Consider the following 15,742-nt stretch of genomic DNA (forward strand, 5'->3'; position numbering starts at 1 on the left):
TCTCACCCTGCTTCCCCCTGCCTCACTCTGCCTCATTCTGCCTCATCCTACCTCACCCTGCAACTCTCTCTCTGCCTCAGTTTTCTCCTCTTTCGTCACCCTACCCCTTGCTCTTTCCTCCGTCTCCACTCCTACTCTCCTCTCCACTCCTCCTCGCCTCTCTTCTCCGCTCATCCTCTCCTCTCCTCCCCACCCCTCCTCTCCCCTTCACTCCTCCTCTCCTCTTCATTCTCCTCTCCACTCCTCCTCTCCTCTCCACCACTCCCCTCCCCTTCACTCCTCCTCTCCACTCCTCCTCTCCTCTCCACTCCTCTCCTCTCCACTCCTCCTCTCCTCTCCACCACTCCCCTCCTCTCCACTCCTCTCCTCTCCACTCCTCCTCTCCTCTCCACTCCTTTCCCCTCCACTCCTCCTCTCCACTCATCCTCTCCTCTCCATTCCTCTCCTCTCCTCTCCTCCTCTCCTCTCCACTCCTCCTCTCCTCTCCTCCTCTCCTCTCCTCTCCTCTCCACTCCTCCTCTCCTCTCCACTCCTCCTCTCCACTCCTCCTCTCCTCTCCACTCCTCCTCTCCACTCCTCCTCTCCTCTCCTCTCCTCTCCACTCCTCCTCTCCTCTCCTCTCCTCTCCACTCCTCCTCTCCTCTCCACTCCTCCTCTCCTCTCCTCTCCTCTCCACTCCTCCTCTCCTCTCCTCTCCTCCTCTCCTCTCCTCTCCTCTCCTCTCCTCTCCTCTCCTCTCCTCTCCACTCCTCTCCACTCCTCCTCTCCTCTCCTCTCCTCTCCACTCCTCTCCTCTCCTCCTCCTCTCCTCTCCTCTCCTCTCCTCTCCACTCCTCTCCTCTCCTCTCCACTCCTCTCCTCTCCACTCCTCCTCTCCTCTCCACTCCTCTCCTCTCTCCTCTCCTCTCCTCTCCTCTCCTTTACTCTCCTCTCCTCTTCTCTCTTCTCTCTCCTCTCCTCTCCTCTCTCCTCTCCACTCCTCTCCTCTCCTCTCTTCTCTCCTCTCCTCTTCTCTCGTCTCTCTCCACTCCTCTCCTCTCTCCTCTCCTCTCCTCTCCTCTCCTCTCCTCCTCTCCTCTCCACTCCTCCTCTCCTCTCCTCTCTCCTCTCCACTCCTCTCCTCTCCTCTCTTCTCTCCACTCCACTCCTCCTCTCCTCTCCACTCCTCTCCTCTCCACTCCTCCTCTCCTCTCCACTCCTCTCCTCTCCTCCTCCCTCCTCCTCCTCTCCTCTCCTCTCCACTCCTCCTCTCCTCTCCTCTCCTCTCCTCTCCTCTCCTCTCCTCTCCACTCCTCTCCTCTCCACTCCTCCTCTCCTCTCCGCTCCTCTCTTCTCCACTCCTCTCCTCTCCTCTCCACTCCTCCTCTCCTCTCCACTCCTCCTCTCCTCTCCACTCCTCCTCTCCTCTCGTTTCTCCCGTTTTTCTATTTCCTCGTCTGTCTCACTCCGGTTTTCCTCTCTTTCCTCCTCTCTTCCCTCTTCTCTTTCTTCTCTCTTCTCTCCTCTCCCCTCTTCCCTCACTTCTTACCCCTTTCAACATCTCTTCCTCCTCTTTCCTCCCTCCCCTCCCATCTCCCTTCCATTCTTTCCCTTCTCCTTTTCTTTCTCTCTTCATTCACATTTTTTTTCCTCTTACCTTCCTTTCCCTTCCCTTCCCTCCACTTCCCTATTTTCTTAACTCATCCTTTCTTTCCTCCCTTCCTTCCCCTCTCCTCTTCTTTCTCTTACTTCTTTTCCCTCCCCTCCTCTTCCCTTTTCTCTTCCTTCATTCCTCTTCCTACTCCTCTTTCATTCCATATACTGCCTCACTCTTCTCTTCTCTCTTTCCTTCCTTCTTTTCTCTTATCCCTTCCCTACCCTTCCCTTCCCTCACCCTGCCTTCCTTTCCCTTCCCTTCCCTTCCTTTCCCTCCTCCTCATCCTCCTCCTTCTCAAGTTACAGTTACATTAGAAAGAGAAAGGTTATCACTACATCAATAGGTCCTCTAGAAACGAACAATGGCAAACACACAGAAAATGAGGCTGAAATGGCGAACATTCATAACGATTACTTTGCGTCTGTTTTTGCAGTTGGAAACACCACCAGAAACTTACTGTTACCCACAAACCAAGCAAATAGCACAGTCCCTAGAAACTATGCTATCCATAATAACGATATTCTTTCAGCCATAAAGAGTACGAACATAAACAAAACCCCTGGCCCTGATAAAATATCACCGAGAATTCTCGAAAAAGCAAAAAATGAGTTACTGCTGCCAGTCTGTCGTATTCAATAAATCGTTAAGTACTGGAAAAGTTCCATGCGAATGGAAACTAGCAAATGTAACACCAATTTTCATAAAAGGAAATAAGTCTCACCCAGGAAATTACAGACCAATCAGCTTAACATCAATAGTGTGCAAGTTAATGGAAAAAATCATAAGACATAAAATAGTTAATTATCTAGAAGAAAATAATATAATTAAAGACTCACAGCATGGATTCAGACATCGTCGTTCATGCTTAACTAACTTACTGGACTTCTTCCATGATGTTTACAAATCATACGATGACTCAAGAGCAGTAGATATAATTAACGTCGACTTTCAGAAAGAATTTGACACTGTCCCTCACAAGCGTCTCATGAACAAAATAGAAGCACATGGAATAAAAGGGAATACGCAGAAATGGTTACAAGACTGGCTTTCAGACCGAAAACAGCGAGTTGTGATAAACGGAAAGGAATCCAAATGGCATAATGTGATCAGCGGCGTTCCCCAAGGCTCAGTACTTGGACCGATACTTTTTATTATCTTTGTAAATGATATTGATGAGGGTCTAAATTGTAAAGTATCCAGATTTGCAGATAATAGCAAAATAACCAGTAAAGTAACTTCAAAATTACAGTGGCAGCAGTTACAAAATGACCTTAATACTTTAGAAAGGTGGGCAGAAAAATGGCAAATGAAATTCAACCGAAAAATGTAAAGTACTTCATACTGGAAGTAACAACGTCCATGTGAATTACAAAATGAACAATACCCAGTTATCAAGTACTGACAATGAAAAGGATCTTGGTGTGATAATATCAAATGACCTAAAACCAAGTAAGCCGTGCACTGAGGCAGTTAAAATTACAAACGAGCTGGTTGGTTTTATTGGAAGAGCTTTCGAGTTTAAATCGGAAAAAGTCATACTTGCCTTGTACAACACGCTAGTGCGCCCCCATCTTGAGTATTGTGTGCAATTCTGGTCTCCATACTACAGAAAGGACATTGAAAAATTAGAGAGAATTCAGTGAAGAATCACAAAAATGATACCACGACTTAGAAACAAACCATATGAGGAACGCCTTGAAGAACTTAAATTATTTAGCTTAACAAAGCGCAGGTTAAGAGGGGACCTTATTGAAGTTTTCAAAATCATGAAGGGATATGACAACTTAGACATGAATAAATATTTTGATATAGACCGGTTGAGTCAAACCAGAAGTAATGGCTGCAAAATTATGAGAAAGCGTTTCCACTCCCATGAAGCAAAATACGTCTTCTTTAACAGAGTTGTAAATATCTGGAACAGATTACCCTCAGATACTGTGAACAGTATCTCAATTAAGACATTCAAAAACAAAATAGACAAGTATCTGCACGAGAATCCTCAGCTGACTCTTTTTCTGTCCGAATAACTTGCTTTTATAGCTACGTGTAAGTTCTTTCCCCTTTTGTCTACAAGACACCCCGTAAACAGCGTACCCGTACATAGTGTTGTTGCACGTCATTATACATTTTTCAACTTATTCAATGCAAATATAGTAATATAAGCACAGATTAGGATATGCACAGATAGCCCTGAGTTAACGGTCACTACTCTTACTTTCAACCTGTGATGGGCTGTGGATCACTGAGGGTCCCTGTTAGTCAAGTGACCACCATTGGGATTTTTTTTTAATGTACCAGGGGTCACTGCTTCAGGATGAAACTTGTGTACTTGTCCCACATGGGAGACTTCCTTGTCTCAGTGGAGTGAACGGAGCTAGGGCCTGATTGACTGCTGCCTACCTTAAAAGCGCCAGGCAAGGCTGCTGCACCACCCCTAAACAACCACACTGTGCAGTCCCCTCATTTCTACATGACACCCCATTAACTTAACATAGGTCAACGTCACGTCATTATACATTTTTCAATTTACTCAATGCAAATGAGGTAATCTACAGTAAGCACAGATTAGGATCTGCACAGATAGCCCTGAGTTAATGGTCACTACTCTTACTTTCGACCTGTGATGGGCTGTGGATCACTGAGGGTCCCAGTTAGTGAAGTGACAACCATCGGGAGTTTTTTAATGTACTAGGGGTCACTGCTTCAGGATGAAACTTGTGTACTTGTCCCACATGGGAGAGTTCCTTGTCTCAGTGGAGTGAACGGAGCTAGGGCCTGATTGACTGCTGCCTTCCTAAAAAGTGCCAGGCAAGGCTGCCGCACCACCCCTAAACATCCACTCTGTGCATTGTACATCCACACTGTGCACTGTGCAGTCCTCTTTTGTCTAAGACACTCATCTTATATATTTTTCAATCTCCCCAATGCAAAGTAAGCAATATAAGCACAGATAACCCTGAGTTAATGGTCACTACTCTCACTTTCGACCTGTGATGGGCTGTGGATCACTGAGGGTCCCTGTTAGTCAAGTGACCACCATCGGGATTTTTTTTAATGTAACCAGGGGTCACTGCTTCAGGATGAAACTTGTGTACTTGTCCCACATGGGAGACTTCCTTGTCTCAGTGGAGTGAACGGAGCTAGGGCTTGATGGACTGCTGCCTACCTTAAAAGTGCCAGGCAAGGTTGCCGCACCACCCCTAAACATCCACATTGTGCAGTGTGTAATTTCCACGTTATGTCCATAGACTTCCCATTAACTCAATGTACCGGTTTATGTCATGCCGTAAATATTAATTTATTTGATTACTTTCTCTTTCAGGTTACTCAGTCGGGTAGCTTATAGACAAAGTATTATAGAATGTGACTTTTCCTTTCCAATATTTCCTATGAAATTTCCATGTCAGTTTTTCCATGCTACATGGTGGTTTTTCTCACTTTTTCCTGGACGGTTTGGTGGTGGGGGGAGCCTTCTTGCTTTACTATCCTTATCCTTCAGCATGTAGAGTTAGATCGTGTAGTCATAGCTTTCTTTGTAACAAGCAGCCTCGAAAGGACCAGAAGGTCTGTTGCTGTTTGCTTTCCTATGTAATCCTGTGTAATCCTTCCCTTCCCTTCCCTTCCCTTCTCTTCCTTTCCTTTCCTTCCCTTCCCTTTCCTTCCCTTCCCTTCCTTTCCCTTCCCTTCCCTTCCCTTCCCTTCCCTTCCCTTCCTCACTCCTGTTTGTTCCTTCTGGCTTGAGTGTATGTACTTTGTCCCTCTCTCCATCCTCCCACCTGCCTCATTTGTCAATCCGGCCTCACTCTGCCTTCCCCTGCCTCACTCTGTCATCCCTTGCCTCACCCTGCCTTCCAATGCCTCACCCTGCCCTCCACTGCCTCACCCTGCCTTCCCTCTGCCTCACCCTGCCTTCCACTGCCTCACCCTGCCTTCCACTGCCTCACCCTCTTTCTACCTATCCTAAGACTTGCAGTAGAAATCCACGCCATAAATCTGGAAGTAATGGAATCCTGTCACATCCTGAATTTGTCCCTCTGTATTCCTCTGCCTCCCCTTCCTTTTCCTGCCTCTCCCAGCCTCTTCCTGCCTTTCCCTGCCTCACCCTGCTTCCTCTGCCTAACCTGAGATGAAACGCTCCTGTCGCAATCCAGCTCGGCCTTTTGGCTATCTCTATATTCACCTGTCTCTCTCTTACCCTCCCTCTTTCATCTGCTTATCATCTCTCTCTCTCTCTCTCTCTCTCTCTCTCTCTCCTAGCATCTTTTTGTTATATGCTGCTTCTCATAGCTTTCTCTGTCTCTCTCTGCCTCTCCCAGCCTCTCTCCTCCTGCTCCTATATTTTTTCCTCTTTCTCCCTGCCTGTCCTGCCTTCCCTAGCTCCTCTGGCTAGTCTGTAACCACCACCAATAATCTAGTAGAGGAGGCCCTGTCACATCCCAGATTCGATCTCCTGACCCATCACACCTACCTCTCCCGTCTCCTGCTTTCTCTGCATTGGATTTCCGCTGCCTTACCCCTGCCTCGCCCCTGCCTGTCTAAGCTTTTTACTGTCTTTACCAGCCACCCCTTCCTGCCTGTCCACTTTGCTTCCTTCACTTAACCATAGACGTGTAATGTTCTAAAGGCAGAGGGATTTAGTTGTTCCTCACTCTACCCCGTCAATTTTCTAGTTCTCTTTCTATCCCCACCTCACCCTGCCTCGCCTAGTTTCACTCTGCCTCACCTGCCTTCTTCCTGCCTCTCTGCTTAGCCAGGTGCTCCAAATTTGGCGCCACAAAGAGAAATATAGGAGAGGCAGGGATTGTGGCATTCGGAACTCGGCCCTCTAAATATCCCTCTCTGCCCCTACTTCTGCCTTCCCCTGCCTCTCCCTTGCATCCTTCTGCCTCTCCTCTGCCTCTTTGCCTCCCCTGCCTCCTTCTGTCTCTCCATTGCCTCTCTCTGCCTCTCCCCTGCCTCCCTCTTCCTCTCTTCTGCTCCTTTCTGTCTTCCTCTGTCTCTACTTACCTCTGCCTCTCCTCCGCCTACCTACGCCTCTCCCCTGCTTCATCTCTGCCTCCCTTAGCTTTCCCTGCCTCTCCCTGTCTTTGCTATCTTCTTTTTCCTCACCCCTGCCTGTCCCTGCCTGCCCCTGCCTCACCTAAGACTCTGGGTGTAGTCAGACAGGACCCTGGTGACTGGATCCCGCACCACCAGGAGTAACTTAGCGTCAGGCAGGTCTTGCTTCACCCTGGCCGGTACCCCTGGCGTGGTGAAGTAAGCAGGGGTCTTCTCCACGGTCAGCTGCCCTTCCATACTCAGAGGCAGCTTGCTTCTGTGTGTGGGAGGGAAAGGCAAGAGGTATAGAGGGAAAGCAGAAGAGGAATAGACTGCACGGTATGATGGAATAGTTGTATATCTCACACCAGTATGTCAACATCTACACATCGCAACACCCATCACGTCATACCACATCGCTTCTACACCACCACATCATACCAGTACTCTCTTCATCACACCACCACACTATACCGGGTCATTTCTACATCCCACTGCATTATATCAATGTAGTATAACACCAGTACTGTTATTATTTACCATTTCATCTCTGTTATAATACCACTAACACCATTATACGTATTTTACCAGCATTTTATATGTATGTGTCCATAGCTATCTATCTGTCTGTCTACCTACCTATCTGTCTATCTGTATCTATCTGTCTATCTATTCATAATATATATATGCGGAGAGAGAGAGAGAGAGAGAGAGAGAGAGAGAGAGAGAGAGAGAGAGAGAGAGAGAGAGAGAGACTGTGACGAATATGAAAGCAGAGGACGAATGACTTCAGTACTAAGAATCTCTCTCTCTCTCTCTCTCTCTCTCTCTCTCTCTGTTAATTCCACAATATTTCTGCTTCTGTCCTTTTTATCGCGTGTTCGTTCGTTCCCTCCTTCCTTTCTTTCTTCCTTCTTCCTCTCCTCTGCTCCTCCTCCTCCTCCTCCTCCTCCTCCTTCTTCTTCTCCTCTTCCTCCTCCTCCTCCCAATCCTCTTCTCTTGTGTACTCTTCCCCCTTGCCTCTTGCATTATGTATACTCTCTCTCTCTCTCTCTCTCTCTCTCTGGGGGGCGCGGTATCACAGTGGTAGCGCGCTGAGCTTGTGATCGGGAGGTCGCAAGTTCGAGCCTCGCCCGGGCTACCGTTGCCGGGAGGGGTAGCTCCCTCCTGTAACCCCAGCGGGGCTATATGGCCTTAGTTGCCTAGCTCGGGGAATTCATTTCTCCATTCTCTCTCTCTCTCTCTCTCTCTCTCTCTCTCTCTCTCTCTAAAGAGAACTAAAGTTCATCGCTGAACTGCTGGTGAGAGAGAGAGAGAGAGAGAGAGAGAGAGAGAGAGAGAGTGCTTGTTTTCTTTGGTCCTCATGACACGAGGTGTGGTCTGACATTTCCTCGTGTGTGTGTGTGTGTGTGTGTGTGTGTGTGTGTGTGTGTGTGTGTGTGTGTGTGTGTGTGTGTGTGTGTGTGTGTGTGTGTGCTGTTCCTACTCTCTCTCTCTCTCTCTCTCAAACTAAACCAATTAAGTGCCTTTGCAGATACTGACAAATTCCAAGCCACTGTGTCCACGTGTTAGTATGAGTGTTAAATCTGGTGTTAGTATGAGTGTTAAATCTGGTGTTAGTATGAGTGTTAAATCTGGTGTTAGTATGAGTGTTAAATCTGGTGTTAGTATGAGTGTTAAATCTGGTGTTAGTATGAGTGTTAAATCTGGTGTTAGTATGAGTGTTAAATCTGGTGTTAGTATGAGTGTTAAATCTGGTGTTAGTATGAGTGTTAAATCTGGTGTTAGTATGAGTGTTAAATCTGGTGTTAGTATGAGTGTTAAATCTGGTGTTAGTATGAGTGTTAAATCTGGTGTTAGTATGAGTGTTAAATCTGGTGTTAGTATGAGTGTTAAATCTGGTGTTAGTATGAGTGTTAAATCTGGTGTTAGTATGAGTGTTAAATCTGGTGTTAGTATGAGTGTTAAATCTGGTGTTAGTATAAGTGTGATTCTAAGTCAGTTTATGCCCTAATACTGCATTCTTTTAGCTGGGTAAATTAGTGGTAGGTGGGAGCGGCAGCCATCCACTCATATGATGTAGTGCGCATTCGGGTGGTTATAGGTTGGGTGGTAGTCGAGTAATGAAATAATGCCTTGTGGATTAGTGGGTTAAGGCGCACCAAAAGAGTTGTTCCAGTAAGGGTTTATATCAAAGGGTGTTTGGAGGTTAGTGTTCAAAATGCCACTCAGGGGCGGGTGAGGCTGGTCACTTTCGCCTTAAATCTCGGGACTAATAGCCTAGACCCGGGCCCCTACGCACTTGATGAGAAAGAAGAGAAGAAAAAAAAAGAAGGAAAATTGTAACAGGATTAATCGATGACAGAAATTTGTTTGGCTGCACTGAGATTAGTGGATTTTTTCTGAGGTGAAGGTTATTCTTTTTATTACCTTACTGTTTCTTTATTGTTATTAGTTAGTATTTATTGCTTAATAGTTTGTTAATAAACTTTCACCTTATTAAAATCGTCTTGTTTAAATTAACTATCATGATTTCTCTATTAAATGATAAGATCTGGAGTTAGCTTCGATAATGAAAAATAATAACGAAAATAATAACGATAAATAATAGTTAAAAGGATGTAGATAGTACCACCAGTCGAGCAGGGCGGTATTCCCAAAGTGGATGGAAAGCTGATGACAGGGAGAGCTGGAGCTCCCGTTTCATCAGGCCTCGGGACTACTTCCTGACCATCCCCTTTTGCTGAACTTTTTCAGTATTTCAGTAACAAAGAGTAGGCCAGCATACTCCTACAATTTCGTCTAACTGTCAACACCAAAGTACATGAATATTACACACCACACTTCCTACTCTAAATTCAACAAAAATGGCGTCTCAGCACCCAGCCTCGGAGTCCCTAGGGTGTGGGGAAGGTCCATCAGAAGCCTCCACTATCCATCCCTCTCCTGGTGACGGCCAAGTGAGATGCATAAAATCACTGTCTGACTCACTCCTTGTTCATTTCTGCAACATTTGTGGTCTTTCCTCTAATTTTCTCTCTGTTGAACACCACCTCTCTTCCTCTAAACCTCATCTTCTTGTCCTGACTGAGACTCAGCCGTCTAGGGCGACTGATATGCTACTTTCTCCATATGCACTATTTGGCTTTCCTGTCATTCTCTGTCTGAATATGTCTGTGTTGTACAAGTATCCCCTATTTCTACTGACTATGAATAATTCTGTGATTATCATTCTCTTACTTCTAAGATGGAACACGTCCGATCACTTTTTCCATTATTTTGAAGTCTTCAGTATTCACCACCACCTTTGGCTCTCCTTTCCTTTCACCACCACCTTTGGCTCTCCTTTCCTTTCACCACCACCTTTGGCTCTCCTTTCCTTTCACCACCACATTTGGCTCTCCTTTCCTTTCACTGATCCACCTGGTGAACAAGCCTACATATTTTCTATCTTTAATGACCTAGAGCAGCTTGTACAGCACCCTACCCGTATCCCTGACCGCCCTGGAGAGAGCTCCAACATACTTGACCTCTTCCTTACAACTAATCCCTCTGCTTACGCTGTTACTCTATTCTCTCCTTATGGCTCCTCCGATCACAACCATATCATCTTAATCTTGGGGGTGAAATTAGGACTTTTTCAGATATACTGGATGTCACTTTATTTTCCATGAAGGATTAAGCTAGAGCCACCAAACTTGGTGGACATATAGACTGTGATGACCTAAGGTGACATACACAAGATCAGTGACCTTGACCTCAAGGTCCCTCTATAGCTTGGCTTCTAGTAGGCAATGACTGTGGCAAGTTTTTCGTTATCAGAATCGTCCTTGGAAAATTTTATGGCATTCTAATTACTATTATTGTTTTTCCTCCATCTTCCTGTTATTCCTGTCTCTTCAGCTTCTTCACCTTTTGTTCTTTTCCTTCCGTCTTATTCAGTCTTATATTTCTCTTTCTCTCTCTTTCCCACCTCACATCTCCATCTCCCCTCTCTTTTTTCTCTCATTCTCTCTCTCTCTTTCTTTGACCGTCACTCATCCATGTAAACTTTTTCGTGTGTTGAATTGCAAAGGACTTCGATAGTTACCTCTCTCTCTCTCTCTCTCTCTTGTTATTTTGTTATTTGTTTTTTTTAGTTCCTTCCTACTATTTCTCTTCTTTAATCTCACCCCCTCTTTCTCTCTCCGTTTACATACACACACACACACACACACACACACACACACACACACACACACACACACACACACACACACACACACACACACACAATTTTTCCCCTCGTCGTTCCCCCATCCTGCTCAAAATTGTATACCTCTGTGGTTTTTTGTCTGCCTCTTACACAGTCACTGGATATTTACCTCTCTCTCTCTCTCTCTCTCTCTCTCTCTCTGCATCATCTGTCCGTGTATGTACACTTGTATAATTATCTGTATATATGTATGTATTCATATATGTATCTATATCTATCTATGTGTCTATCTATCTGTTTGTCTATCTATGAATCTACCTGTCTATATCGGTATCTCCATCTCTGCACTCACTTGTCTGTCTGTTTACCTATCCATCTATCTATCTATCTATCTATCTGTCTATCAGTCTGTTTATCTATACCAGTTCCTCCATCTCTGCACTCACCTGTCTATATTTTTATCTATCTATCTATCTATCCATTTATCTATCTATCTATCCATCTCCTCACCTGTACCAGTCCAGGCCTCTCGCGTAGAACCTATCGAAGTAGTGCAACTCCGGCCCCGACGCCCTGATACTTGGGTGAACCCGCAGGAAAGCAAGGAGTGCCCGGGTGCCCGACTTCTTGGCTCCGATGGTAAGCAAGTCGGGGAGTCTCTTGCTGGCAGACTGGTTACGAGAGACTGGGGGAGACGAAAGGGGGGGGAGGGAGTTGCGATTAGCTATGAAAAAAAAGCAAGGAAAAAAAGGTAATGGTAGGCTGGCTCATGTGTAATCCATCCATCCATCCCTCCATTCATCCATCCATCCATCCATCCATCCATCCATCCAGTCATTCATTCATTCATCCATCCCTCCATCCATCCCTCCATTCATCCATCCATCCATCCATCCATCCATCCATCCATCCATTCATTCATCCATCCATCCATCCAGTCATTCATTCATTCATCCATCCACCCATCCTTCCATTCATTCATCCATCCATCCATCCATCCTTCCATTCCTTCATCCATGCATCCATCAAGCCATCCAGCCATTCATCCATTCATCCATCCATCCTTCCATCCATCCATCCTTCCATTCATCCATCTATCCGTCCATCCATCCATCCATCCATTCGTCCATCCATCCATCCATCACCCAGTATCGATAGATAGAGGGTTGGATTAGTAAGAGAATAAACTGTATTGGACAAGTATTTGACTGATCGACTAGTTCACGTACCTATCCAGCATGATAATTTATTCACACAATCCATCCATCCATCCATCCATACTTGGTGACGAATGAGTGGGTGAAAGGATGGATAGATGGATGGATAGATGGATGAATGAATGGGTGGATAGATGAATGGATGGATAGATAGATGAAATAATGAAGAGAATTAGCACCCAGATCTAATATTACAACGTGGCACTGCAGGAGTAGAGGAGAAATAAAGTAAAGAGAAAAAACGAAAATATGAAGATGCAGAAGGGGTAAACCAGCTCTTCACAGGCATACACAGCCTGCTCCCAAGGCCTACACACTACACTTGGCCTTATATACCTACACATGTCACCATTTGGGCATTAATACACACCACTTCACCACCGGCTTTACATCGAGTGACAAGCCAAATGGTTTCATGTAAGCCAAGAAACTATTTACAACGCTGGGTGGTAACCATATAACCAGACCATACGTGCTCCCTACGTGTCAGCAAGTGGGTTGGTGGAGGATTAGTGCCCCTCCCCGTAAAATAAATAACTCAAAGTCAAATGACCACCCCTTACGGGATTATGGCGTCTGGCAATAGATAGATAGATAGACTTCACCACCACTTGTCCAAATCTATCTACTGTATGTGCCTATCTTTCTGTCTGTTTATCGATCAATTTGTCTATATCTCCCTACCTGTCTCTGTCTATTTCTCTATTAATCTACCTACCTGTCTATCTATCTATCTATCTATCTATCTATCTATCTCTATCACCGCCTGCCTACCTCTGTCTATCTATCTATCTATCTATCTATCTATCCGTGTCTGTTGATCTATCTCTCCATCTGTATTATACATATACATCCAGCTACAGTCGTCAGCATAAATTCGCTGCAAGCCTACTCGTGTGATGTGAGTCATTTTGTCTGGCAACAGTGTAAGGGGACTAGTTGCCACATAGACTTTCATACACTTTAAAGGCGTGTTTTTATGAAGTGGTACTAGTGATTGCCTAGAGTACAGTATTCTGTATACAGTACAGTATTTGATTAGTATAACAAGGTGCATAAGTTGAAAGAAGAATGTTATGGAACGACGTATGACATTCCTCATTATAACCGTGTCTAAACTCCTCTCCCCCTTACTCCTTCTGATATCCCTCCCCATCCCTCCCTCTCTCTCCTACTCCCCACCCACGTTCATGCCTCTTCACTTTCTTCTCTCCCCACCCTCTCTACTTTCATTCATTTATCCACGGCACCAACTCTATTGGAGCATCGGAGATCTCTTCTGACTTTTTACTAAACCCAGCCTGTCCTATTCCCATCTGCTTGCAGTACTGCCAACTATATCAAAGTTTTATCATTATTCCTTCCTGTTCGAGTCCCACTCTCTTTCTCCCCGTCTCCTTCCCACTTCTTTTATTTCAGTTGTTTTTCTTTTCTCCACCTTTTGACACTAGCAACAGCCGGGAGATATAGGAACATTGAGGTCTCGCTCTTGTGATGTATTCCTTACTGGTGTTTGGTTGAGTGAGCCTGGCAGTCGGTGGCTATTATTTCGGTAGGCGGAATGAAACAATTTTGGTCCCATTCCTCCTACTAGTCTATCTCTCTTTCTAGGAAAAATGTTCCGATTCTCCACTGTTCACTGATTCATGAAGCAGTATCAGAACCATAATGTTTCCAATTGCTGCATCATGTTTGGAATAGAGAGTGGGAGAAAAAGACTGTTGCATGGCAAGAAACTCTTCAATGTCAAGGAGCAAAAAGGTTACAGGAATAGACAAGAAACAGAGAAGAGTGCAGTTCATTACGTAGATTAGTTCCGTAGATAATATAAGGTAGACAGGACAGGGAGAGGGGAGTGGAGATGAAGGGCAGCAGGAGGGAGGGGGAGGTGAGGTGAGAGGTAGGCTGGGGAGGGTCATCAGCAGGGGTATGGGGGAGAGAGCGGGAGTTTCATCATTCCATAATATTCATCTGTCGTCTTTTGCACATTTTTATGCTAATCAGACATAAAGACTATTCCATTATGAACGATCTATAGTACTAATTCTTACAAACACGTTTTTAAAGCTTAAAAAAGCCTGTGTGGCAACTAGTTCCCATACACTGTTGCCAGACAAAACAACCACATCACACGAGCAGGCTTGCAGCGAATTTGTACTGACGACTGTACATAGAGATAGACAGACAGACAGACATAGACAGATTGATAGACAGATAGAGTGGAGGGTAATGTACCACCTCTCTCTCTCTCTCTCTCTCTCTCTCTCTCTGGTGTGAGGGGTATCGTGGGCGGGGGGGGGGGCAGTATTGGAGGTCACAGACAACACCAAATACGCCAGCTTTACGCACGATGAGAGAGAGAGAGAGAGAGAGAGAGAGAGAGAGAGAGAGAGAGAGAGAGAGCTGTCTGTACCCTAGGCTATCAGTGTTTGCAAACACTTCATTATACCGGCTTAACTGTGTGTGTGTGTGTGTGTGTGCGTGTGTGCGTGGTAGCCTACATGTGCGTATGTGTGATTACGTGTGTGTACGTGTTCCTTAGTCTTTATAAGCATATGTTTGACTATGTATGTGTCTGTGTTTCTTCAGGTGTTTGTGTGTTGTAGTTTGCAAGTGCATATGTGATTGATCCAGTGTGTGTGTGTGTGTGTGTGTGTGTGTGTGTGTGTGTGTGTGTGTGTGTGTTTGTCCTACATGTGCGTATGTCTGATTATGTGTGTGTACGTGTTCCTTAGTATTTATATGCATTTGTTTGATTATGTATGTTCTGTATCTGTGTTTGTTCAGGTGTTTGTGCGTTGTGGTTTGCACGTGCACATGTGATTGATTCAGTGTGTGTGTGTGTGTGTGTGTGTGTGTGTGTGTGTGTGTGTGTGTGTGTTTTCCAGTCCTTTTCCTCGTATAGATCTCTTTCATCCCATCCATCCTTTTATCTATCCATCAATATTATGTTTATGTAGCTCAGTCTATCTATAAATCTATCCATTCCTTCCATCCATCCATCCATCCATCCATCAGTCGTCAGTTAGGTAGTCTGCTGATACACCTAGGAATCTCTGAGACTGCATACCTCCACCAGTGCCAGTCAGATTTATAACATCTTGTACTGTTATATTTTTTTTACACCAGACAAATGCTTTTACGGTCCTACACGGTCACTTAATTCTGTGGTCTTAGTCTGCCCTCTTTCATTAATTCAGAGGGCGCATACCTCCTCCAAAAGCCACCAGATTTTATTGAAGACCTGTAACAACTTTTTTTTTAGATATATTATACACAGACAGACACCAGTGACTACAATACCCTCTCCAACTTTCTTCGTTAGAGGTAATTGTATGTCCACACGTCTGATTTGTTACCCATCGTTCCTTCCATCCATCCATCCATCAGTCCACCCACCCGTCCATCCATCCATCCATCCATCTATCCATCCATCCATCCATCCACCCATCAACCAATCAGTATTTATTTCAGTATTTAGGTCCATTCATCCATCCAGTTAGCCATCCATCCATCCTTTCATCCATTCATCCATCCATTGTTCCATCGATCTATCCATCAACACGTCCATCCAGCCAGCTAATAGCCAACCATCCACCCACCTGTCTCCCTACCCATTCATCCCTCCATCCATCCATCCTCCAGTTCATCCATCTA

The 15,742-nt window shown here is 45.2% G+C and overlaps 1 protein-coding gene across 1 annotated transcript in view; it reads right to left on the reverse strand.

The window, feature by feature from the left end:
* Nucleotides 1-15,742, reverse strand: part of LOC145411918 (heparan sulfate glucosamine 3-O-sulfotransferase 6-like) — an 88,976-nt gene that overhangs the window by 15,457 nt on the left and 57,777 nt on the right. Inside the window, exons 4-5 of the mRNA XM_080281888.1 lie at nt 11,379-11,539; nt 6,777-6,950 (exon numbers count right to left, since the gene is read on the reverse strand). Of these exons, the coding sequence (XP_080138014.1) occupies nt 6,777-6,950; nt 11,379-11,539 (335 nt within the window). The remainder of the gene's footprint in view (nt 1-6,776; nt 6,951-11,378; nt 11,540-15,742) is intronic.

Source organism: Coenobita brevimanus, chromosome 91 (assembly GCF_032717465.1).
Source record: "Coenobita brevimanus isolate Jiangsu-jjx chromosome 91, ASM3271746v2, whole genome shotgun sequence".
NCBI lineage: Eukaryota > Metazoa > Arthropoda > Malacostraca > Decapoda > Coenobitidae > Coenobita > Coenobita brevimanus.